The sequence below is a fragment of the Branchiostoma lanceolatum genome, chromosome 16, assembly GCF_035083965.1.
Source record: "Branchiostoma lanceolatum isolate klBraLanc5 chromosome 16, klBraLanc5.hap2, whole genome shotgun sequence".
In the NCBI taxonomy this organism is placed as follows: Eukaryota; Metazoa; Chordata; class Leptocardii; order Amphioxiformes; family Branchiostomatidae; genus Branchiostoma; species Branchiostoma lanceolatum.
This window is the reverse complement of record NC_089737.1, coordinates 870227-894413: the sequence shown is the minus strand read 5'-3', so window position 1 is coordinate 894413 and position 24187 is coordinate 870227. Positions and strand designations below refer to the sequence as shown.

The window sequence follows — 24187 nt, the reverse complement described above, 5'->3', positions numbered from 1 at the left end:
TACTGCATGGCGTACAAGTGATTATTTTACCAAATGCTTATCTATTATCAGAGTTTCTAGTAACCTAAGATGTTTGGCGAATGCTTCATATTCTCCGATGTTAATGTTCCTTGTACTCACCAAACGGAAAGACCGGAGTACGGACAAGCCCTTCACGCCCTCCAGTCCAAGCTCTACGAGACTTAGCGTCACAATAATGGAGTCAAAGATGTTCCAGCCCACAGTGAAGTACTGCTTTAAACCCAGGGCTATCATCTTCAACACCATCTCTCCAGCGAATATGCCGGTAAAGGCCTGAGAACATTGAAATTCTTACGTCATTTCACCATTGGAATTACGATTGAATCACGGATAAATGAGAAATATTGTTTCAGTGAGAAGTGACAAGCAAGTAATTATTTACATGCATCAAAATATAATGAACTGGAAAGGAGGAAGTATCCGTTTCAGATGTGTTTAAAGCCTGGAAACGTTCGTGAAAACGTTCAGAAAGATCGTAAACGCAGAAAATACGCATTTTCAGCGTAACGAATTCTTGGTGTTTTTTTAAGGCTGTTACGTTGTTTGTCTCCAGAACGTATCACTACCAGCAACGGGGCTGTGTCCCCTGATTGGCCAGGGATTATAGCTCTCTATGTGGCCTCGCTGGCCTCATCCGTTCACACAGACGGTCAATTGCGTCCAAGCTCCTGAACTTACAAGACACAATAAAGACTTTCGAAATGCCAAACTTGGCCAACTTTCCTGATTTAAATATTCTGTACCGCCAAACACACTGTTCAATGTTATGATAGAGTGCTATCTAGGAATTCATGGAGAGTAAAATCCGTTTTTCCGTCAAGGAAAAAACGTACTCACGTAGTTGCCCTGCTGGAGAACATACGTCATATGTTCGGATTTGCCGTGGTAGTCCATGGCCATGAAGAGAGTGTTGAGAACGATGCAAAGTGTGATGAACAGCTCCATGACAGGGTCGCAGATGAAAAGAAAACACAGGTTCGCGAACTTGTCCCACACTGGAGGGCAGGACCAGCTGCAAAATATCCTGTCCAGCTTCTGAGCAATCGTCTCCTCCTCATCGTCATCTGAATCATAGTCCAGTGCTCCTGCAAAAATGATGGACGCAATTTTGAGAGTGTCAACGCGAGACCCGCTGTTTTCAACCAGATATAATCTTTGGTCTGTTGATGCTCTTTGATCAATTAACACAAACACAGAATGTATACCTTCCATTACTTGTTTCTCATTCAATTGTCAAATTGTCAGGTAAACAAAATCGCCCCTTCTCTTGACGCTTTGCCATACCTGCTCCCTTCTCTATATCACCGGCCGCTGATGCTGTCTGTAGAAAAGAGAAAAGAAACACAATCACGTTGATATTGACATCATTTTCGCATGTTATGTGCATGGAACATTGGTTGATTCAACAATATTAGACCGACGCGTCTTTACATTTAGAGAATAGTAGTTATGTCAAGATAGCAGCATTAGTTCCGGATCTGATTTAGCAGGACAATGTAACGGAATATGGATTGGAGATGGGATCTAGGAATGAAGAATGAAAGATGGCACAGCGTACAATATGTACGTACGATGCAGGAAGAAAGAAAAACTTTATTCCAAATGACTTTTGATACCAGATATTTACACACAAAAATGTAGAATTTAAGATAACACATAGAGAACAACACCTTGTATTAAAAAGTAAGGAAAACAACAAAATCAGCTAACAATAACGTCACTGGCTTATATATAAGCTAACATACATGTAGAAACATAGAAAAATACAAGTAAAATCCATGTAAAAAGACAAAAGACGTGTAACGTTAAAAAGAATATGAAAAGACTAGAAAGAAGTAAAACTCAAATACACCGGCACGTGTATAGAAACTAAGGAAAATCTCTAACTGGTGAGTTGACCACAAGACGAAAAAATCTTGGGGAGGCGAACACACATCTGACACGTGGTTTAGAAGAATGTTTTCTTGAAGGAGAAGGAGGACAGGATCCCCTCGCTTCTCCAGCGGTGACGGTGCATTGCCATTACAGTATCTGTGGAGGACGTCTCCGTTGCATTCTTGGAAGAGCAACTTGGTGTCGAGAACCTGAGGTTTTAAGATATCAAAAGACCCTGTTCTGCTCTGATCTCCATCCAGCGTCAGCTCCTCAGAATAACCGTCTTCCCCGAAGCTGGCGTCGCAGAAAAGGTTTTCCCTGTCGCTGAAGCGTCCCTGCCGCCAGCTAAACTGACTCCCTCTGCTGCCCCACCGCTGAAGGTATGGGGAACCACGCAAGCTGACGCTGGACTGAGAAAAGAATATATTGTATTGAAAACGCGTCGTGTAAAGTTTGATGTCTGACTTGATATCATGGCTGCCAGAGAGCCCGGAAAATCACGGATATGGTCTACGAACACAACAAGAGGTAGGTGTTTGAAGAGTGAGTAACGGTATCACACATACACATGATTCATCAGAGGGTTGAAATGGAAAGAGAAAAAACGTTTAGTTTTGAAATACACAATCATGACATAAACTCAGTAAACAGCATAAGGATCGAGACAAACTAGCATTTGTACTTAGAATAAGGTAAGATATATGTTGATCAGTCAGACAAGAAAAATGGAATATTGACTGAATATGAACTTCACGTACCAACGATTGAACCTCTGCTTGTGAGTTAGCCTTTTCACAATACGTGTCCCGTAGCTCAGCCCTGCTTTTTTTCCTGCTAAAAAAGTTGCTGTGCATTAGTTTGTCCAGTGACGACCGTGATGCAGATCTAGGTGTGGCCCTAGTCAGAAGGGAAAGCTGAGAAGGCGTCCTCTTTTTGACGCTGCACCTGCTATGGCGACTATTCACGCTTCTTCTACATGTGCTGGAGTGTGAAGTGGTCGTACATCCACCGTTGCTGCACATGTCACTGTCGTCGTACACGCCAGCTGCCTGCAAAACAGTCATTAGAAACACGTACTCGTCAGTAACATTTCTGAAGATTCCATGGAATACATGTTTTTAATACATGTTCCACGTCCTCATACCTTCGCCAAATGATTTTAACCTTTATGACTGACGTATTTAGGAGTGTTTCTCATCAATCATAAATCATACCAGTTGATCGTCTTCAGCCAAATAACAGAAGTTGTCCAAAGTATGAGCTTATCAAAGAAGGTTATGTTAACATTTATCATCAATTATGCAAATGAGGTCCTTATTAGCATAATTTGATTCAACGATGTTCACATTCACATAACTTACAAATGCCACAAGTATGAAATTGCCATCATTTACCAGTGTAATTATGGTAGTTTCTCATTAATTATGCAAATTACGCCTACAATTTCATATTTTCTATCTATTAGCATTCCTCTCTTCCTCAGTTACAAATGCCACATATTTGGATAGTCATATCATAGAACACGGCGGGCTTTTGAAATTGTCTCATTAGTTATGCAAATTAGAAAATCTGATTTGTATAATTATATCTAATCATACAAAGCATCACGTAAGCTATCTACATTACCAAAAATCAAGACCATCCATTAAGCCCATCTTGAGTTATAGTATTTTCTCATTAATTATGCAAATGAGGTCATCATTTGCATAGTTGGTATTTAATAATATTTTTCTCCTCCTCAGTTACATATGTCACAAGTTTGAGAGTCGAATTATGGAATTTGGCGAATGTACAAACTTTCCTCATTAATTATGCAAATTAGATACTTATTTGCATAATAAGTATCTAATCATGTACATCATCACTCAAGCTATCTACTTACCAAAAATCATGACCATCCATCAGGCCCTTCTAGAGTTATTCCATTTCAAAGTCTGAAGCAAAACCTGCTCCTGCAGTTCCAAAAAAGTCGCTAGTGGGCCAAAACCTAGACGACTAACACACTGTTCAAAGAGCTATCTACCACTCAAAAATCAGCACCATAGCATGTCCAGAACACGAGATATCCAAACAGGAAGTTCTGCTGCAGTACCGTAACAAGCCGCTAGGGGACCCAAAATCTAATCATGTCTAAGTCTCATCAAGACCTACCCACCTACCAAATATCAAGACAATCCATCCAAGCCTTCTCGAGTTATACTGTTTGTTACACACAAACACACAAACGCTACCCTCTGCATAATCTTCTCGGCGAAGGTAATAAGGAGACTCAGAAACCCCATAGAATAGGCAGCCATCATATGAAAGAATTAACGCCCATTGGAACATCAAATGTTCTGTAATTTCCCTTCAAACACATTAATCAAAGATACACCCCGTGCATTATTTACGATGACATATTTGCACGCTACAAGAAATGTTATGTAAGAGATCACGTGACATTTATAACTGAGGAAGAGAGGAATTTTGATAGATAAGAAAATATGCAAATGAGGACCTAATTTGCATGATTGATTAGAAACCATCATAATTCCACACTGGTAAATGACGGCAATGTCATACTTGTAGGATTTGGAAGCCATCTGAATGTGAACATCGTTGAATATGAATTATGCTAATTTGCATACCTGATGATAAAATGCTAAAATAGCCTTCTTATGGGGTCGTGAAAGTTTCAGATCATTTAATATAGCTTTGCCGTGACACAGGCACAACATTGTGTATGGTAGATAGTGACCATGATTATGTGTGAAATAGGATGGACAAAGGGAAAGACATACAAAAATCAAAGAAAACAAACTACTGACCTGATTGAAAGGTGATTTTCGGCATTGAATAGAAATGAACGACTGAAAAACTTCATAAGAAAATATGTCAACGGAAAAATACGCCGGAGCGTGTATTTTGTCATCACACGTCATGTTCTACCGTCGGAAGGGTAAGGGTATGCCTGTTTATGCTTCGCGGTCACAATTGGAGAAGGGGGCCCCGCCTGGTAGATTATGGGCTGCTTTTTGCACTTTCTGGCGTAACCCTGGCCCTACGTGGTCCAGTGGTACACGCTGCGGCTTCCGGGCTATTTTTTGACACGGCCAAGCCCTGGGATGTCACTCAGAGTTAGAATTAACCAGGGACCCGGTAACAAATAGACGCCGTAAGCTAATCGTAAAATCACCGGGATAACCCCCACCCGGTATCCGGCAGCCCACCGGTACAAACTTGTGGCTTTGGGGCCCGAGTGCTTCAGAGCAGCTTTGGGATAAGTAAGGTGTTGCATCCCAAAGTCGCTCCTTATCCCAAAGCTGCTCTGAAGCACTTCCTGGATATCCTGGATGTGCTTCAGCGGAGCGCATCCTGGATAAGCAAGGGTGTCTATCCAGGTCGTGCTCTTGGGGGAGGAGCCTCTTGTTTTAAAAAGGCGGATACTATCTTGCATGTGATTATCGTGGCCAGAAGGCCGTCATCTTGGTTTTTCCCGCGCCGGGTTTGTGTCGAATCAATTCAGCCGCTGGTTCTTTCTAACAAATTCAACCAAAGAAAGTGATACTCTGCTATGCACACGCCACGTATGTAACTACCCCGCAAGGTTTATTGGGTCACAATTTAACAAATGCAAGTCACGATGGGCTCTATTTAACAGGTCGCGAGCAAAACGACAGTTTTGTCGCTGGAAGAAGTGGCTGAAAGATGTATGCAGCAACTAGAGGGAAGGTTTGCCAATGTCATTCTTGCGAGACTGCGTCCACTTCTCATCCGCAAGCAGAGAAAGGGTCAGAGCGGCTTCCCACCAGGCCGCTCCACAGTGGACAGAATCCTGCCCCTTCAACTTATAGCTGAGAAAAGACGGGAGTTTAGAAAATCATACAGCCTACGTAGATCTGAAACAGGCCTTCCACTGACCAGCCCCCTGGAAGATACTCAAGGCTCTGGGCGTCCTGGCCAAGCTGCTAGACCTTCTCTCTCTTCTTTACTACAACACTTCCTCCTCCATCCCAAATCCAGAGTAAACAGACTGTTGTCGGACAGCTTTAACATCACCAGCGGTGTTCGCCAGGGCTGCGTCTTGGCCCAAACAGTCTTCAACACATCGATTGACGTCATGGGGATCTGAGAACAGTGCGCCAGTGCGACTGTGGTGCCAGCTTTGGTGATGTCACTATCACTGGACCACGCAGATGATGTTGCGATCCTGGCCGAAGTCATGGAAGTTCTCCAACTTGCCCTACAGGCCATGGAAATGGAAACCCAACCGCTCGGCCTGATGATCAGCTGGGGGAAAAAAACAAGACAAGGTACAGTGCCTCAGTGATTATGAGACCCCCCAAGCGGGACCTGTCGCCAACGCCCACCAGTTTGAGACAAGTTCTGCTCCCTTGGTGCCACAATAACATCAGACTGCAGGAGTGATTCTGACAGTCATCTCCGAATTGGTCGCGCCGCCGCCTCGATGGCTAGCCTGGACAACATATGGCGCAACATGAAGCTCTCCCTTCAAACAAAACTCAGGCTCTACACTCTCGTACTATCCATACTTATGTACGGTTCTGAGACTTGGACGTAGCACGCATTTAGATGTTAGAAAGTTGCGTTATACAGGTAACGTTGGGTAACATAAATTCGCGGGGTACTTAAATTCGCCATTTTTAGAAACGGTGTATTTTAGGGATATGTGCTAGATGTAAAATCAGTTATAACGCCAGCAATGCAAACCGGATAGACTAACGTATTTAGAACACTGGCTGAAAAGCTTCGATAGCCATGCATTAGAAGTTGGCGACGTCAAAAACTCTCCGTCCCTTATTGACAGAGTCTGAGGGCTTCGTGGGAGAATCACACTATATTGTTGTTCGCTGGTTTATAAGACAAATGTCACAGCCGCTTCTTGCTAAACAGAATTATTTACAAGGCAACTTATTACAATCTCTTTTGCTAACCTGCAACTGGATTCTAAGTGTGATCAATCATCAAAAATCCGCTTTGTTACTACAACCTACGGCACGTGTATTTTCCCGCCGCCATATTACTACCCAGAATCCTGTTGTCAAGCAGACGACAAAGGTTGTGAGGAACACTTTTTTGTCTAAATGTTGCGTGTGATAGTGGACAGAGGACGATATTTTCCTCAAAGTTTGCTCCTAACACGACAAGGAACACATGGACATAGTAGTATTACCATTGCTACGGCATCCAGCTAACTTACCATGAATAATGTACACTTTGCCATGACGGTGGTTGTCGACTTGAGTCACAGTCTACCGACTCAACAAATGTGATGTTACCGAAGGCCTGATGTGTGTGGTACGACCGTTTTGTCGTTTATTTTTCTTTGTTCACGTTTATATGACCTTGGCACTCTCTTCAAGTCAAGATGGCGGGTGAATGGGCACAGCAGATGCTGTATAAAAGCTAATTAGCGGCATATATTATGACGAATCTTCTCTCCCGGAATAATGTTCACACTTGTCCAAGAGCACTGTCTTTCTGCGTGCGGCGGACGATAGTTTCAAGTTGAAATATTATGGTGTCAGCTCGACTAGGGAGAAAATCTAACATATATAGCATTAGTGCAAAGGTAATACATGATACTGACAGAAAAACAGAAAAAAAGGATGGTTTATTGTTCTGCCAGATTGATTTCAATCAACCATTATCGGAAAAATGGCGAATTTATGTTACCCAACGTTACAGTGCGGTAACACCTTAGATTCCACCTCTTGTTTTGGCCACGTTCATGTATTAAAACAGTAAATTTCAAATTCTCAGGAAAGACATTTCAGGACATAGTGAGTGAAATCTATAAGCGCCAGAGAGGCCCCTCTCATGTTTGGACAGATTTGACTGTGTACACCATGGTAGTGAATCACTGTACAATGTACCGTACTACGTATCCAGTGGGTAGATATGTTTAGTCTTTAAAGGACTTAGATCAGTGACAGACTATTCTCCTTATACAGTAGCAGAGCCGAACCCGCGTATACATCCTTCGAGTGAATGTAGGAAGTTTCTAGGACTCGCATTCATGCAGCTCTGCCATAAAAGAATGTGACAGATGATCACGTCAGCACTCTACGCGTCTGTAGCCATTGCCCAGTCGCTGTGCGGTTTCCGACTAGATGTACGTAAAGACGCCAGTCTTCTATTATTGCAGCATTGTGTGAATAAAATGCTGCCGCGAAACTAAAATCATCATCCCATGTCATCCTTAACGCGAAATCAAATCCCCGCGAACTGAAACGCATTCACAGTAATAAGACAGTGTACAGTTAGAGACTTGAGTACAGCAAGCTGTCTGCCAAAGCGTAATGTCGCCTTTGGCAAGATATGCGGAGTCACTAACAATGGAGTGAATGAGAATCGGTTTGGGATTCAGTGCAATTAAATGGTGTGCGTTAATCCGTTGTGCAATTAAGTGGCTTCTACTGTATAACCCTACGTGGTATTACCAAGCAGCCGCCTCTGACGAACATGATACGGTCAGCCCGGTTCCGCCTCTTTGGTCACATTGCACGGGCAATGCTGATGATGACGCTGCACTGCTGATGCTTCGGTCCCAATTGGAAAAGGGGCCCCGCCGTGGAGTTTACGGACTGCTTTTGCCACTTTCGGGCGTGACCCCTATGCGGCCCCGTGGGACAGCATGCGGGCTATTTTCGGGCCCGGCCGAGCCCCGCAGTGACTTTAACTCGGACTTAAATCCAACGCGAGACCCAGTATCAAATAGACGCTGTGCGCTAATCGTGTGAGCACCGGGAGGTACACCCCCTTGTACCCGGCAGTCCACCGGGACAAATTTCTGGCTTCGGGGCCCGGCCGGGAGTACAACACCTACGGGCACCGGCGCAATTGGGACCAAAGCATAAGAGAGCCTACCCCCACCACACGGTCCAGTCCCAGAGGGCGAGCACGACGCACCTGGTGTGATCAACTGAAGGATGACCAATTGGATGTCGGCCTGGGAGGCAGCCAGGGACAGAGCTACTTGAAGAACCATATGCCGAGGCGCTACGCTCCACATGGGAGCATGCGGCCTTGAGTGAGTTAGTGAGTGAGTGAGTTAATTCATACGATATTTCATTCTCATCTCTTTTTTTGTAACTGAATTAAAGTCTTTACTTTTATCATTCATGCTTTACGTATGAATGTTTTTTCTAGAGCGTATATTGAGCTTAACAAATATTCTATTTCGCCAAAGTAATGTCAGGCATACTGTAACGTAAATATTTTCCACAGCTAGCCACTGAACCAGTAATCACCTTCTTTGATGCCCGTTCTAAGCTTTTCTGGGCCTCTGACGCTGTTTCTGCTTCTGCCTCTGCCGCAGCTTTCGCTGCAGCTTCTGCTTCTTCCTCTGCCTATAATACATGTGGAATGGGTGATGCTCGCTCCGGACAGGGCACCGTGGGGCCAATACATAAGCCATTCTCAGAATAAGGCTACACCGATTATTTCTGTGGATGGCATCTTTTAGAGACTTGAAAAAAGAACCTCCCTTCGAAAACAACATGCCCAATTTACCAGTTGTCAGGCCTTGATTAACTAACCAATTAATAGATAATGAACTGAACAGCATGATATGCACTTTAGTTGAATGTATCTATATGAAAAAGTAGTTACTTTGTTTTATCAATGACAATGACAATGAAGTTTATTGCATTTTAATGCCCAAATAGGGCTAAATGCATTACAATATCCAGAGGATACTAAGAAAACTATGCTATGCTTAAACTATGATTTACATGCTTCTTCTCTTTTCTTGAAACATTTGTAGGCAAATTCCCAGAGTTTTTCCATTACATCGTAATTAGCTGTTGACATTACATGTGCGAACATTTCCTCCTTTGTTAAATGTGCATATCTTCGGTCTAGCAATATGTCACTAACAAGAGAATTGCATATATCTTTATAAAGAGAGCATTCTAGAACAAAGTGTACAAATCAAGGAACATCCGATAAAAATATCATTCTATTGAAGCTGATCTGAAACGGTATTTGCTCCTAGAATAAGGTTCACTCACTAGTAAGTTATAAACGCACTTGACATAAACTCATAAAACCGTGCTTATCAATGTGATGATTTATGTTGGTTTCACCTTTATGGATGCCTCCATCCCGCGGCTTTGTATCTTATCTTCATAGACCTCCTTCCGATTAACATTCGTGCTTGAAACTCATTATTACGTTGAGCCTGATCGTTGGGTGTGAATTTTGACCTAAAATCTAATCAACTAATGCGTTTTTATCGAGCCTCAGGAGCGCGCCAAACAATCATATTATGTATTAAGTTCCAAAGAATTCCATAAGGTTCCGGGGCGGAGTTCAAATCTGACCAGGGTTGGGGTCAGGGCGCGGTAATCTGCCGGAAGTGCGTGGCCGTCCCTCTGATTTCTGTCTCCAGTACTTGGTGATCGTAATAGCTGTGCACAGATATTTTGAATCTTCTGAAAAGCCTGTGAGTTGTAGTATTTGTGGGCACGGTGCAGTTGGTTCGCCATCGAAGTCTTTTTTATATTAGTCCGCTGCAACGGTGATGCGTTTTTTTCGCCAGATGACCCAAATAGTAGCGTTCTTATGCATTTTCACTGGGTTTGCGTCATCGGAGATTGCGAAAAAGTTATCACATGACTTTAAACAAAAATAATTTTCAGAGACAGCATATATGCCGTTACCCCAGGAAAACTCGTTTTTTTCAAGCAGCTTCGATCCAAAAAGTGTAAAAAAAAGATAATTTTCGTATCCAAAATTTACATTTTACTATGGTTTCTACCCAAAATAAAGGGAAGATAGACGATACCGAGAATTACATCGGAAAGCACCAACAAACCACTTTTCGCCGAAATAATCAGATTTTCCGTCCTACTTTTCATGGCGGGATTGCAGCCCATCGGCCTAAGGGTGTCGGGCTACATCATAAAAGAAACTCTGGTCCGAGATCATGAATCCCCTTAGCCGGAGCTCTGAATCCCAGCAATGCCGGGTTGGTATGCCTGGAATGTTACTCGTACACGTAGTAGAAACCAGCCCAAGATTCCATGGGGGGTCAGATAAGATCTCCCGGGAGGATCATCCTCCCGTCCTCTCCTCTGCTGTGATTGGGACTCCCGCAGGGTTTGGCAAATTATCCCCGGCTGCGCCGTGACGAGAAATTCCACCTCTTTGGTACAAGAGAAGAACTCTGATGATAAGTAACTGCTTTTTTTTCTTTTTCGGGAAGGTCATGCCTATTGCACTGTGGGTGGGAAAGTACATATTCCTGATCGCCACGTTATATCCGTATGTGAGGCAGCCCGTTTCCTTGACCGCTCATCTGGCTCTGCTTAGAAATTACCGTCACCGATGTGTTACTACTCGGGACCAACCACTAATGCTGTCTCTCTGCTAGAGCATTTCTCAGAATGGAACTGTCTGAAGGATTGTTTGAACCAAGGATTCGAATTCATCAATAAATCAGTGGAAAAGTCAAATGTCACTTGCCTGTCTAACAATAAGTAGACACATTTCAACCATTAGCCACGCGGCCTGGCACCTTAGTCCTAAACGCCACTTCCATATAGGCACTTAATTGTCGCCATGGCAATACGTTTTATTAGAAAGAGGAAGTACAAACTAGTCGCTCAGTCTTTTTAAAACCCGATGACCCGCTACTAACAATTAACAGCAGTTGCACACGTTAACGGAAATTATACTTAAGTAAATAATTTGGTTTATGGCACCAGCAGAACTTGTCAGGACATACCATAACATGACATGCTGAGATCCTAAAACCCATGATGCCATCCACTGAAATAACTAGGTGTGGGTTAACAGATATATCACCAATGGCCCTATACCGCCGACCCATCGAGAGCTCCGAAATTTGGCTTGATCGCAGATAGAATAAAACAAAAGATATCAAAACAGAAAATAGGATAAGTATGAATGTAAAAAATAACAGGAATGTCATGTGTAATTTATGCGCCATAGATTAGAATTCCTTCCAGTGACTTTGTACTCACAGTTTCTGACGAGGCGTCTTCATAAGACATCGCGACGACAGCTAAGATAAGGTTGACCAAATAAAATGATCCCAGAAATATAACCACGATAAAGAACATTATATGCACTGGGCCTGCCACCGCCATTATCTGAAATAAGATGAAATATATGACCAAACTGACCACATAGAACCTTCTTACATATCATGACGATCATACTACTAGTATATAGAATTCCAGAGAACTACCCCCCCCCCCCCCTCCTTGCACAGCATCTAAAAGGTAGGTAGTTTCATAGCCTTCTTGAGGCCGTAGGGGCAGTGGGTTGTTATCTACTGTGGAAGGCAGAGTCCAACCCTCTCCTTCCGTTGCCTTTTACCTTCCCAACCGAGGTCAGGATTTGAGGTCAACCTCAAATTTAGCCGCACGAAAACAAGAAATGCATGTATATTGAGGAATTAGAAAATATACATACCAACTGGTAAAGATTTTCCCAATAGTCCTGTACTATGAGTCTGAAGGACGCCAGCGCGGCCCAGCCGAAGGAGTCAAAGTTAGTATAACCATAGTTGGGGTTGGGGCCAAAGCCTGGCAGGCACCTGAAGCCTTCAGCACATATTCTGTAAATTAAAAATGAAATATTACAATACATTGTTCGTAGATTAGGGAAAAATCCTCTCTGTTATTCAGTCCAAAGGACTAGGACCCGTTTTTTCGCTTGGTAGAAATTCTGGTGCAAATGAAATTCAAGTTCATGTACAATACTGTTCAAGTTCTAAAATAGATAAACTAGATACTTAAGCACAAAATATCATACCAATAGACTAGAATGCACCCAGAAGAAATATTGAGAGTTAACATATGATCATCATATGATACTCGGTAGGAGTAGCTGTATTTATCAAGGTTAGTTGTAATAGACAAAGGAATTGAACAAATCATCTCACCCTCCACCACTGCTGTTGCCGCAAACTTTGTATTCTGAGATGTCTCCTATTTGAAAGTTTTCTGTGAAAACAATTGATACCGTTCAGCTATACTGCAGTTTTTTTTCCAAACACAAATATAAACACTCCTGAGTATCACACCGTGCGACAAAATGCACTGCATACCTGTATGGTATAGCGAGCAAATTTCGCATGTCTAGTCTCCAAAGCCCTGGTGAAATGTCAAAGTACATAACATATCGCAAAATTACTCCCAACATTCGTAATGGAAATGAACATAGGACGATCCGACTATTGAAAACAGTCACCACAATCTCCAGTGCTTTTACCATTTAGACCCCCCCCGAAAGCTACGTTTTTCAATAAAATCACACAGCCCACTATGATGCAAAACGGGGCAAAATTCATTGGCCCTGTGTGTAAGCGATTCGTCAATTACATGCGTGAAAAATATGTCAGCTTGAGGATTAGAAGTAAATAAGAATGAAAGAAGAGCTGGTTAAGTGGAAGCGGGCATGTCAGAAAACCAGATAAGATGAAATGAAAAGATTCGTCTGTATGTAATTTTCTAACATATACAGACATACCTGTATTATTGTTCCAAAGAAACCACATCTGATCTGTGATATTTGGAACTGTGACCAAAAAGTCCTCCCCTAATCCTGCCCAACTGGTATAATTGTCCCAATATTCGTCAGGTAAAGTTGAATTGGGCCAGAAAGAGAGGTACTCGGAAATGTTCATGAATTCGGGAATATTTCTAATGCACTTTTGGCGAAGCTGTCCCATGTAGATTTGGAGAGCGACTAAGGCAAACACACAGAGGGCGAAGACGGTCAGGATCAGGACGTCTCGAAGGTTAATAACAGACTGGATCAAAGCGCTGACCAGGGTCTTCAGACCTGGAATAGAAAGGACGCAAATTGTGTCATTGATAGCTGACTTGTTGAAGCATGTGCACATACACGATCTAGGGGGAGGGACCATAACCCCCGTCCTCAAGTGAGCGCTACTTTGATGACGCCACTTGTCCAGTTAAAAGTGCATGGAGGTGACAGCTACATGTAATGCACAACCATTGTTACCTTCGCCGAGGAGGTTACGTTTTCGGTAGCGCATGTATGTATGTATGTATTTATGTATGATTGTATGTATGTATGTATGTAGAAAACCAGCATAACTCGAAAAGGCCTGAATGGATTGTCTTGATATTTAGTCTATGGGTAGGTCTTAATAAGACCCGAAAATGATTACATTTTGGGCCCCTTAGCGACTTTTAAAGGTACTGCAGTTGAACTTCTTGTTTTGATATCTCCTGGCCATGCCATGGTCCTGATTCTTGGTAGGTAGATAGCTCTTTGGAGGAAGATTAAGTCGTGTAGGCTTGGGCCCCCTAGTTGTAATTGTGACAATTGTAACTGAGGAAGAGCGGATTGTTCATCGATAGAAAATATGCAAGTGAAGGCCCAATTTGTATGATTAATGAGAAACTTCTATGATTCTACTCTGGTAAATGACAGCAATTTTATTTCTGTTTCATTTGAAAGTTACGTGGATGTGAAAATTGATAGATGTAAATTATGCTAATGAGGACCTCATTTGCATAATTGATGATAAATGCTAGCCTTCTTTGTTAAGCTCAGACTTGGCACAACTTCTGTTATTTTGTTGGACAAGATGCTCACCTGATAAAATTTATAATCAATGAGAAACACTCATAATACGTCAATCATAAAGGTTAAGATCATTTGGCGAAGGTATGAGGTCGTGGAACTCATGTTGTAAATGGATTAACTTTAAGATATATGATAAGAAGTGGTAGATGTGGTATTTCCTATTCCTCCTGTAATCCACTCTGTGATGAAATGTTATCTTTTATACGGAAGAGACTGAATATCAATACTTAAATGTACCTTGTCTGGTGATAAAACTTACCTGGAACTACTGAGATAGTCTTCAATGCTCGCAGAACTCGGAAGGTTCTCAGAGCGGACAAATTTCCCAGATCTACGAATATGGTAATGTATCTGTAACGGAAAAGTGGTAAATGTTGCGTTTTGCTTTTGCTTTAACGTAAACTATATATATTTCTTGTAAGATTTTGCATTCGTTTACGTATACTGTACTATAATGCTTGACTAGAACACACACAAAAAAAAGTTACTTTCTAGATTAGCTAAGATTAGCTGAAAATAATCAGTTTTTTTTTTAAATACAGATATGGCTCGAATATCCCTATCATTGGGAAATAGTTCAATTACAAATAGGCTCAATGTGGCTTCTGTACATCTGGTTCTATCAAAAAGATACTAATGGTGAGCTGGACTATATTTTAGAGTCTTGGAAACAGTACATGTCTACAATACTTACGCCAATCCGATAACTCCAAAGTCTAGCCAATTCCATGGGTCCCTCAAATAGGAGAAATGTGTAAGAACAAACCCTCTGGCCAATAACTTTACTGTCATTTCAAAAGTGTAGATTCCGGTGAATATATACCTGCAAAAAAGATAATTATTCATAAGAAGCTTTCATTGTCATTCAGGAAATAATTCAAACAACATTTTCAATATTTCAAAGAGCCCTATATGTATATGCCAGGAATTTCTCAGGACGTCAGAAGTTTCGCGTCAAAGTAGAAATGACCTGACACATATATAGGAGAGGAATGTGTAAGAAAATAAGTATAAGTCGTATGCGTCGGAACACTGAAAACGCGACTCTAACGCCCCTTGTTATTGCTTCCCAAGAACTTCAAGGCAAAGGCAAAGTTAGCGGCCGTCTCCACATCTGTGTAGGCAAATCTCACATTCGGTGTCTACCGTGTCACTCCAAAGATCAGTAGAGGTAGAAGGACTAGGTAATGTCTACGTAAATTTAACTTACTTGCTTATGTCGAGACTGGAAGGTCGCGAGTCGTGAAATATAACAGACTTGTTATATTTCCTCTTACTCAAGTACAGGATACAAAATACACTTAAGTTAACAGATCCATGCGTGCATTGCGGTTATGGAGGAGAAGGAGTAGTACTTACTCTGTGATTTCCGGTGGATTTTTCATGGTCATGAACACACAATTCACTAAGATTGTTAGCATGACCAACGTGCTAAACAGTCTGAAGAGATGTTAAAGAATTGATGAAACGGAGCAAATAATTGGGCAGTAAATAGACACGGCACAGAGTATTCAAATGCGAGAATGAGTGATGAAACTGTGGAAACGACAAAATAATCAGCGTAATGAAAAACTAGGGTAAACGTTTGTATCAATACATCTTTGTAATAACTGATTTCATGTCAGGTGCCAGTAACTCAATTGTTAAAAGTAATATAAAACATGAATGAAGAAGGAACAGCAACAGATAAAAAGTGCTGGCTACACCAACTGCAGACATAGTGATCCAGCCCGAATTAACTTTACGTACATATAAATTTACTGACTGACGTAGTGCAGCTTAGGATAAAGATCAGGACAACAAGATGTGCAATATCATATGAAAAAGGATACGAATGCACGAGTGTGTAGAGTGCCAGCCGTCTGATTGGATGGAAAGGAGTGAAGATATAGCAGGCACTAGTGGTGCTGAAACGGAATATGCTCCTGTCTTTTGCTATCACGATAAAAGTCTAAAAAGGAAGAGGAAGAAAAAATGGTGATTTTAAAAGGACCTAGTTGGAACCGCTGAGATAGGTGGTGATTAGACATTAAGAATATTAACAAGAGTGCGTAGGACACAATCTCTGTGAAGTAATTATGGTGCTTGCGGTGTGGCTAAGGTGTTTGATACCCTCTTTAACTACCGACATGCTCATTTTCAGACAAATTCATCAAAATGATGTTGAGTTTTAGGTGCGAAGACACAAACCCAGACAGAAACAAGTTGTCAAAGTATGAAAGTCTAATCTTAGCAAAGAAGTACGATTGAAGCATTTTCTAATAAGTTATGTAAATGAGGCATTAATTGGTATCGGATAATGTTTAACTCAGTACTTGACTTCTAAATGCCGCAAGAATGAAATTCCCATCATTCACCACTACGGAATCATAGTCTTTCATCACTCATGCATAAGTGATATCTATCGATATTCCTCTATATCACAGATACATACAGGCAGTTACAGACAGTGTAGGAAGACGCAGCGTAACATATGCTTGGGGTAGTTAATTGGAACCAGGAATCAGACATCAGCTGCTATACAGACAAGAGTTCGGAGAGACCTCATATCTCCGTGAAATATTTTGATTATGCAAATGACTTCCACATTTTCACAATTTATGCTTGGTCATGTACACCTTTAACTGACTTACACAGGTCACAATGTTGAGAGTACAATCATCTAGATGAAATATGGCACTTTTGCATTAGTTATGCAAATAAGGAAGTTATTTGCATAATTGGTATCTGTAATGTTCCACCTGCCATTAACTACATATGTTGCAGGTTTGCAAATTTACCTAATAAATGCTGATTATGGAAATTTGGAGATAATATACATAATGAATGAGGAAAGTTTATGTATCCACTGAATATGTTTGTGGTCAAATATTTTGCAAGTGCTATGGTCATAATTCTTAAGTGGTAAATAGCTCTTGGGGAGGGAAGTAAGTGATGTGAGTTTGAGCCCCCTAGTGGCTTTCTTAAAACTGCAGTGGGCCTATTTGTTTTTACCTTTTGAGGAGGATAACTCAAGCAGGGATTAATGGATTTTTCTTGTTTTTTGGTATATAGTTACCTTAGGTGATTATCAAAATAATGAGATGCCCATTATGCAAATTATGACCTATTTCACATGATTATTGAGGAAAACCTCCGGCACTGGTGCATATATTGTCATGGTACTGTCGGAACTTCTGATTTTGATATTTTGTGTTCTGGACGTACTATGGTCATGATTTTTGAGTGGAAGAGTGGGGGAGACAGTAAGTCCTTTTTGGAACTGCAGGGGAAAGTTTCGATTCAGGCGTTGAAAGAGAGTGGCTGAAGAAGGGGTTGAAGAATGGTCATGATTTTTGGTAGATATCTTAAGTGCTGATTTACATAACCAAATGCTATTTGTGCAAATCAGGAGGTAATGTGCTATATATCTTAGAACAATTATGAATCTACTGTGTTCCATTATAGGACTCTCAAATATGTGACACATGTAACCGAGAAAGAGAGTGATATCGGTAGATATCAATTAGGCAAACAAGAGTCTGTAGGACACAATCCTCCGTGAATTAATTATGGTGTTTGCGGTGTGGCTTAAGTGTTTGATACCGTCCTAACTACCGACATGCCAAATTGCAGACAAATCCATCAAAAGGATCTTGATATATAGGGGTGAAGACACAGACCCAGACAGAAACAAGTTGTCAAAGTATAAAAGTCTAGTCTTACGCTTAGAAAAGAAGGATATTGTAGCATTTGCTAATGAATTATGTGAATGAGGCATTAGTTTGCATGATTTACATCGACGAATAATGTTCAACTTTACTACCAAATGCTACAAGAATGAAATTCCCATCTCAGATACAGGCAGTTACCGGCAGTGTAGGGAGCCGCAGCCTATCAAATGCTTGGAGTCGTTAATTGGAACCAGAAATCAGACACCAGCTGCGATACAAATGACGACACATCACCCAATGTCTGCTGAAAACCTTCCAGCGCACATCCACAAAACGTTACGGAATTAATGGTCTGTTTCAAGACAGGGTTGCGTTTAGAATATTACATTCACGATGACAGCAGTTACGGTGCAACTTGCATCACCACGCAAACGATAAGCCAAGTTACATACCAATTCGACAACAGGATCGAGAGTTCCAGCTGCGAACGTGCCAACAACAGCATTTCTAATACTCATTCAGGAGATCGCCCTTCTTCCCTTCCCGTAATGAAGACCTGATTTCCGTACTAATGATATACATGTAATACTATAATTCCATAGTGGTAAATGATAGAAATGTCATTCTTTTGGCATTCGGAAGTTAGGTAAATGTGGACAATATTAGACTTAAATCATGCAAACTAGTGTCTTATTTACACACTTTACAAGGAAATGCTACAATAGCCTTCTTTGCTAAGATAAGGCTTTAATACATTGAAGAACTTGACTTATTTGGCTAGAGAAAATACCATTTATGCAAATGTCCATTACTTTAGTTTCAATGTATTCATTCACGGAATGCAAGCGGCAGATCAATCTAGGCCACAGGCCGGAAACCCTGTCGAACCGTTTTGTGACAAATTGAACAAAAAATATTATAGATTTAGCCGAAGCCGAACCTTTGAAGAGTATTCAATTTCATCTGTTTATTTTACCAGGGTGAAATCAGACCAGGTATCCCTGGACACATACGATATTCATAAACATACACCCATTACATAGGTAAACATAGTGATAAAGGGATGTCACCTCACCTCTTTATCTGCATAATAGGGGTCAATGTCCTCTAACGGTCGACCCACGTAATCATCAGGAAACTCCCCCAAGTTGTCCGGTAAGACACATCCCACCGACAGTTTTGGATCGGGGTCCTCAATATCATGTTTTTCAATCTCATCTTCATCTATTTCTCCTTCCTTGATCTTCCGAAGATACTCCTGAAAGAAGGGGAATAAGATATTGTATCTGGTCTACATTCCCCAGTATCTCTTACAGCAAGACTACATGAGACAGACTGTTTTATTTCCTCTTCTGTCAAAAATATCAGCAAACGTAGAAATCAAAACATCGTACATAGTGTTTAAAATCTTTTGTGTACCTTTTTTTCGTCTATTAGCCGCTGTATCTCCTTCACAGAATCGTTGGTCAGAGGACGAAAGTTTCGGTTGGGCGTTATCTCCTTTTCCATATTTTAACACGTATATTCGAAAATCCTTCTTTGGAGACATAAAAAATGCTGCCAGATGAGAACCTACAAAAGAGGAAACAAATTTGATTATTATGAAAGCTCATCTGTGTTGGTAGTAATCATAATACAATGCTAAACTTTCTTCCAACACTAAGGTATTCATGGATCGAATTTTCGACGACCACTGTCGCCTTCTTCAGGATCAATAATGACCAATCACTGCCCAACGTAAACTCGCGAGAGTTACGGACACGTGACTTTATTGACACGTGTCATTGCGGATACGTGACTTGGTCAAACGTGCAATTGGTCAAACGTGCCAGGAAGTTTATAACGCCCACTGTCTCTGTTGAGTGACGGCTGGAGTGCCCTGATGTATATGGCCTCCTTTATACGTCTTTATACGGTTCACTACGTCTGAGCATCTACCGGAAACCCACTCACACAGACCAATACCTCAACTTCAAATCCAACATCCTCTGGAACACAAACTTGGGGTCGTGAAGACGTTACTCCACAGAGCTGACACGATCATAACGGATCCACACGACAGAGAGACAGAGAAACAACACATCAAACAGGCACTGAAGGACTGCGGGTACCCTAAGTGGGCCATAGACAAGGCGACCGCAACAAAGCCCCCTCAACAGAACAACAGGAATCCGGGGACGAGAGAGAGGGACAAAGGACGCATCACCCTTCCGTACATCAAGACCGTCTCAGAACCCCTACGTATACGCAGAATATTTGCTTCACACGGGATCTCCACCTCCTTCAAACCTACCAACACACTGCGACAGCTTCTCGCGGCGCCGAAGGACAAAACCCCAAGAGAAGAGAAGTGCGGCGTAGTGTACCACATTCCGTGTCAGGGAACCACTAGACAAGGGACTTGTGAAGAATTCTACATCGGTGAGACAGAACGCTCTTTGAGAACTCGATTCCTTGAACACAAACGCCCCAGCTCGCATTCGTCTGAAGTCTCTCAACACATCCACATTGAATCTCCGGGCCATACCGTTTCGCTGGACAAAGTCAGAATTCTGGACACTGAACAGGACTACTTTATGAGAGGTATAAAGGAGGCCATATACATCAGGGCACTCCAGCCGTCACTCAACAGGGACAGTGGGCGTTATAAACTTCCTGGCACGTTTGACCAATTGCTGACGTCACGTATCCGCAATGACAAGTGTCAATAAAGTCACGTGTCCGTAACTCTCGCGAGTTTACGTTCGGTAGTGATTGGTCATTATTGATCCTGAAGAAGGCGACAGTGGTCGTCGAAAATTCGATCCGTGAATACCTTAGTGTTGGAAGAAAGTTTAGCATTGTATTAAAATTTGATTATTCATAGCGTCGACAACGTCCCAAAGTCATACTCACCCCCTATGCAGTAAGGAGAGAAATATATATTTTTTGCGCGTTTTTTCTTCATGTCATTTGGTATGGAGGTAAAGTAAGCCAATACCCCATCATTTGCTTATTCTACTTGTTTAATATATGCATTTATTTCTATTCCATAAAACCAAAAGCCCTGAATGACCTTCATTCAAATCATGGGGATATTTTGGGTCTATCTGTGCTATTGTATCAAAGCGAAATGTTTTGGGGAGCGTGTTTCAGTTTGTATGTCTGTCTGTCTTTGTGTGCGTAGGCATATGAGTAGGTCTAGAGACCTCTAAATGATTAGATTTTGGGACCCCAAGCGACTTTCTAAGGTACTGCAAGTTGTGATGCCTCGATCGTGTTCTGTAAATGCTATCGTCATGATTTTGAGTGGGATATAGCTCTTTGGAAGGAGTCTTGTATTTTTAGGCCCCAGCAGCTTTTTGGCCGATTTTGTTTCATGATTTGAAAGACAAGAACACAAGAGGTTGTTGACGTATCATCATGATTTTTGGCGTTATGTTAATGAAACCATATGTTGATTACGCAAGGAATAATCTAATTTTCATAAATGACGTGGGAAGATTATAAATCCACTGCATTCCATGATAGAAATCTCAAACAAGAGGCAAATACAACTGAGAATGAGAGGAATATCAATTTATTTCAATTATGTAGATGAAGATCTAATTTGCATAAATAATGAGAAAATATTATTATTCTTTACTGGTCATTATTGCTGCATTTGAAAGGTCTGACAGCTGGCAGTTGACACTGGGGTAAATATTTCCTTGTCCCCCGGGGCCCTACAGCGGTCGAGCACAGAGGCCAGAACCTGTTTCGTGGTGCAAATAGGAGTTTCATTACCTTCGTCGACGAAGTTTCGTCGAGAAGGTTATTTTTGTGTGTCTGTTAGTGAACACGATAAGTCGAGAACGCCTGGTTGGTTTGTTGTCGTATTTGGTGTGTCCGTGTGTATGTTGGAAATCTCAAGATGATTAGATTTTGGGCGAAGTACTTTGCATAATTAACGAGAAAAGTGTAAAAATGTGTTATATTGTATGCTTAAGCATGTGCTTAAGCTGGGACGTGTTGTGACTACATAATGATGAATGGCCTTGGAAAAAACAAGCAGATGTGGGGTGCACTATGATGAAGGAAATGCTAAATGCTAAGGATGTCCTAATGCAGGTGTAGGTAGCTTTTTGAAAGGTGAATACACCTGTGTCCGTGTGTATGTGGGAAATCTCAAGATGATTAGATTTTGGGCGAAGTACTTTGCATGATTAACGAGAAAAGTGTTAAAATGTGTTATATTGTATGCTTAAGCATGTGCTTAAGCTGGGACGTGTTGTGACTACATAATGATGAATGGCCTTGGAAAAAAAAAAGCAGATGTGGGGTGCACTATGATGAAGGAAATGCTAAATGCTAAGGATGTCCTATTGCAGGTGTAGGTAGCTTTATGAAAGGTGAATACACCTTATGCTAATGAAGAGCTCATTTGCATATTCTATGCAGAAACTTATATTTGCTTTACGATTAATGCTACGGATGTCATGTTAAAGGTGTAGGTCGCTTCAGGAAAGGTGAATGTACCTGAATGTGCATTATGATGAAGAGGACCTCATTTACATAATTTATGCAGTGATTTCATATTTCCCTTACAGCGTATGCTACAGATGTCATATCGGAGGTGTAGGTAGCTTCAGGAAAGGTGAATACAACAGAATGTGTGCCATGCTAGTGAGGGCCTCGTTTGCATAATTTATGCAGAGACTTCATATTTCCCTTACGGCATATGCCATAGATGTCATATTGGAGGTGTAGGTTGCTTTAGGATAAGTGAATAAAACGGAATGTGGATCATGCTAATTAGGACCTCTTTTGCACATTTCATACAGAAACTTATCTTATATTTCCCTTATGCTAAATGCTACGGAGGTCATATTTGAGGTGTAACGTTAGATACGTTTCGGAGAGGTGAATACACCTGAATGTGCATTATGCTATTTCGGACCTTATTTGCATAATTAATACAGACACTTCATATTTTCGTAACGGTGCATGCTGCTAGAGACGTCATATTGGAGGTGTAGGTAGCTTTATGACATTTGATTATATGTGGCAAACTGTATCTATCAGCTGGCTAACTCATCTATTTTGCAAAGTTCTAATATCTCCAGCCACATCTGAAGCCTGTTAAATTAAGGCTACTGAATGCACTGAAACAAAACCCTACTATTCTCAATGTGGTAATATCCATGGAGGCCCTGTCACACATATAAACACCACTGACACTACCTCCTACACCACATTCCTACCTTACATAAAGTGCCCTCTGAAAACACCCTGACCAACTACAGCTACAACAAGCATCACAACAACTTCGTCAGCTAGACATCTTCATACGCACCAAATACCTTTCACCCAATGACACTAGGTTGCAATAACCTTCGCCAATAAAAAAGCACAAAACACATTTAAAAACCTAACATGTCACCCCTCTTACCCACAACCTCACCCACTTCCCGACTGATTGTGAAAGATTACAACATTGTCATTTCACGTCAGCCACCTACCTAAATCCAAAATAAAACACACTACCATCACAAACCGACAACATTTTGTACCCTGCACCAATTTTAAAAGGTTCCTATCCTGACTTCCACCAAACATACAAATCTCTAACCCACCTATCCATCGTCTCACAAAACACTTCAGCCTATTGCCAAAACGTTCCAACTTTCCATCAGCACAAATCTACTCCACATCCAACATCAAACAATTAATCAAACAACGAATTCCCTGCTATAACACCTTACTACCCCCCACGCCTTATTTCCATACATAACAAATCACTTACATTATTTCCGCATATCCAATCCACATTACCATTATACATTTGCATCCTTCATAACATCCCACCCAACTACCAACCCATCCATTGACGAAGGTATGGGTTCGTGGAACTCTTGTTGGGTATGTGTAGATTTGCATTTTGGCGAAGGTATGGATTCGTAGAACTCTGGTTATTATATATGAAAGCTTCCATGAGGGTATCTTTGGAAGAATCAATCCCTGCATGGTAGCATTTTGATGGTCCATTTGAGTTGCAGTAATTTTGGGATTTGGGCTGAAATAAC

At 41.4% G+C, this 24187-nt stretch overlaps 1 protein-coding gene across 1 annotated transcript in view; it reads right to left on the bottom strand.

The window, feature by feature from the left end:
• LOC136421363 (sodium channel protein type 4 subunit alpha-like) overlaps positions 1–24187 on the bottom strand; it is a 77981-nt gene that overhangs the window by 19916 nt on the left and 33878 nt on the right. The window contains exons 3-16 of the mRNA XM_066408608.1: positions 19563–19715; positions 19219–19401; positions 16323–16441; positions 15850–15930; positions 15185–15313; positions 14750–14841; positions 13402–13716; positions 12815–12875; positions 12343–12487; positions 11889–12017; positions 9150–9248; positions 1306–1342; positions 859–1106; positions 121–294 (exon numbers count right to left, since the gene is read on the bottom strand). Coding sequence (XP_066264705.1) covers positions 121–294; positions 859–1106; positions 1306–1342; positions 9150–9248; positions 11889–12017; positions 12343–12487; positions 12815–12875; positions 13402–13716; positions 14750–14841; positions 15185–15313; positions 15850–15930; positions 16323–16441; positions 19219–19401; positions 19563–19652 — 1902 coding nt within the window. The 5' untranslated portion in view covers positions 19653–19715. The remainder of the gene's footprint in view (positions 1–120; positions 295–858; positions 1107–1305; positions 1343–9149; positions 9249–11888; positions 12018–12342; positions 12488–12814; positions 12876–13401; positions 13717–14749; positions 14842–15184; positions 15314–15849; positions 15931–16322; positions 16442–19218; positions 19402–19562; positions 19716–24187) is intronic.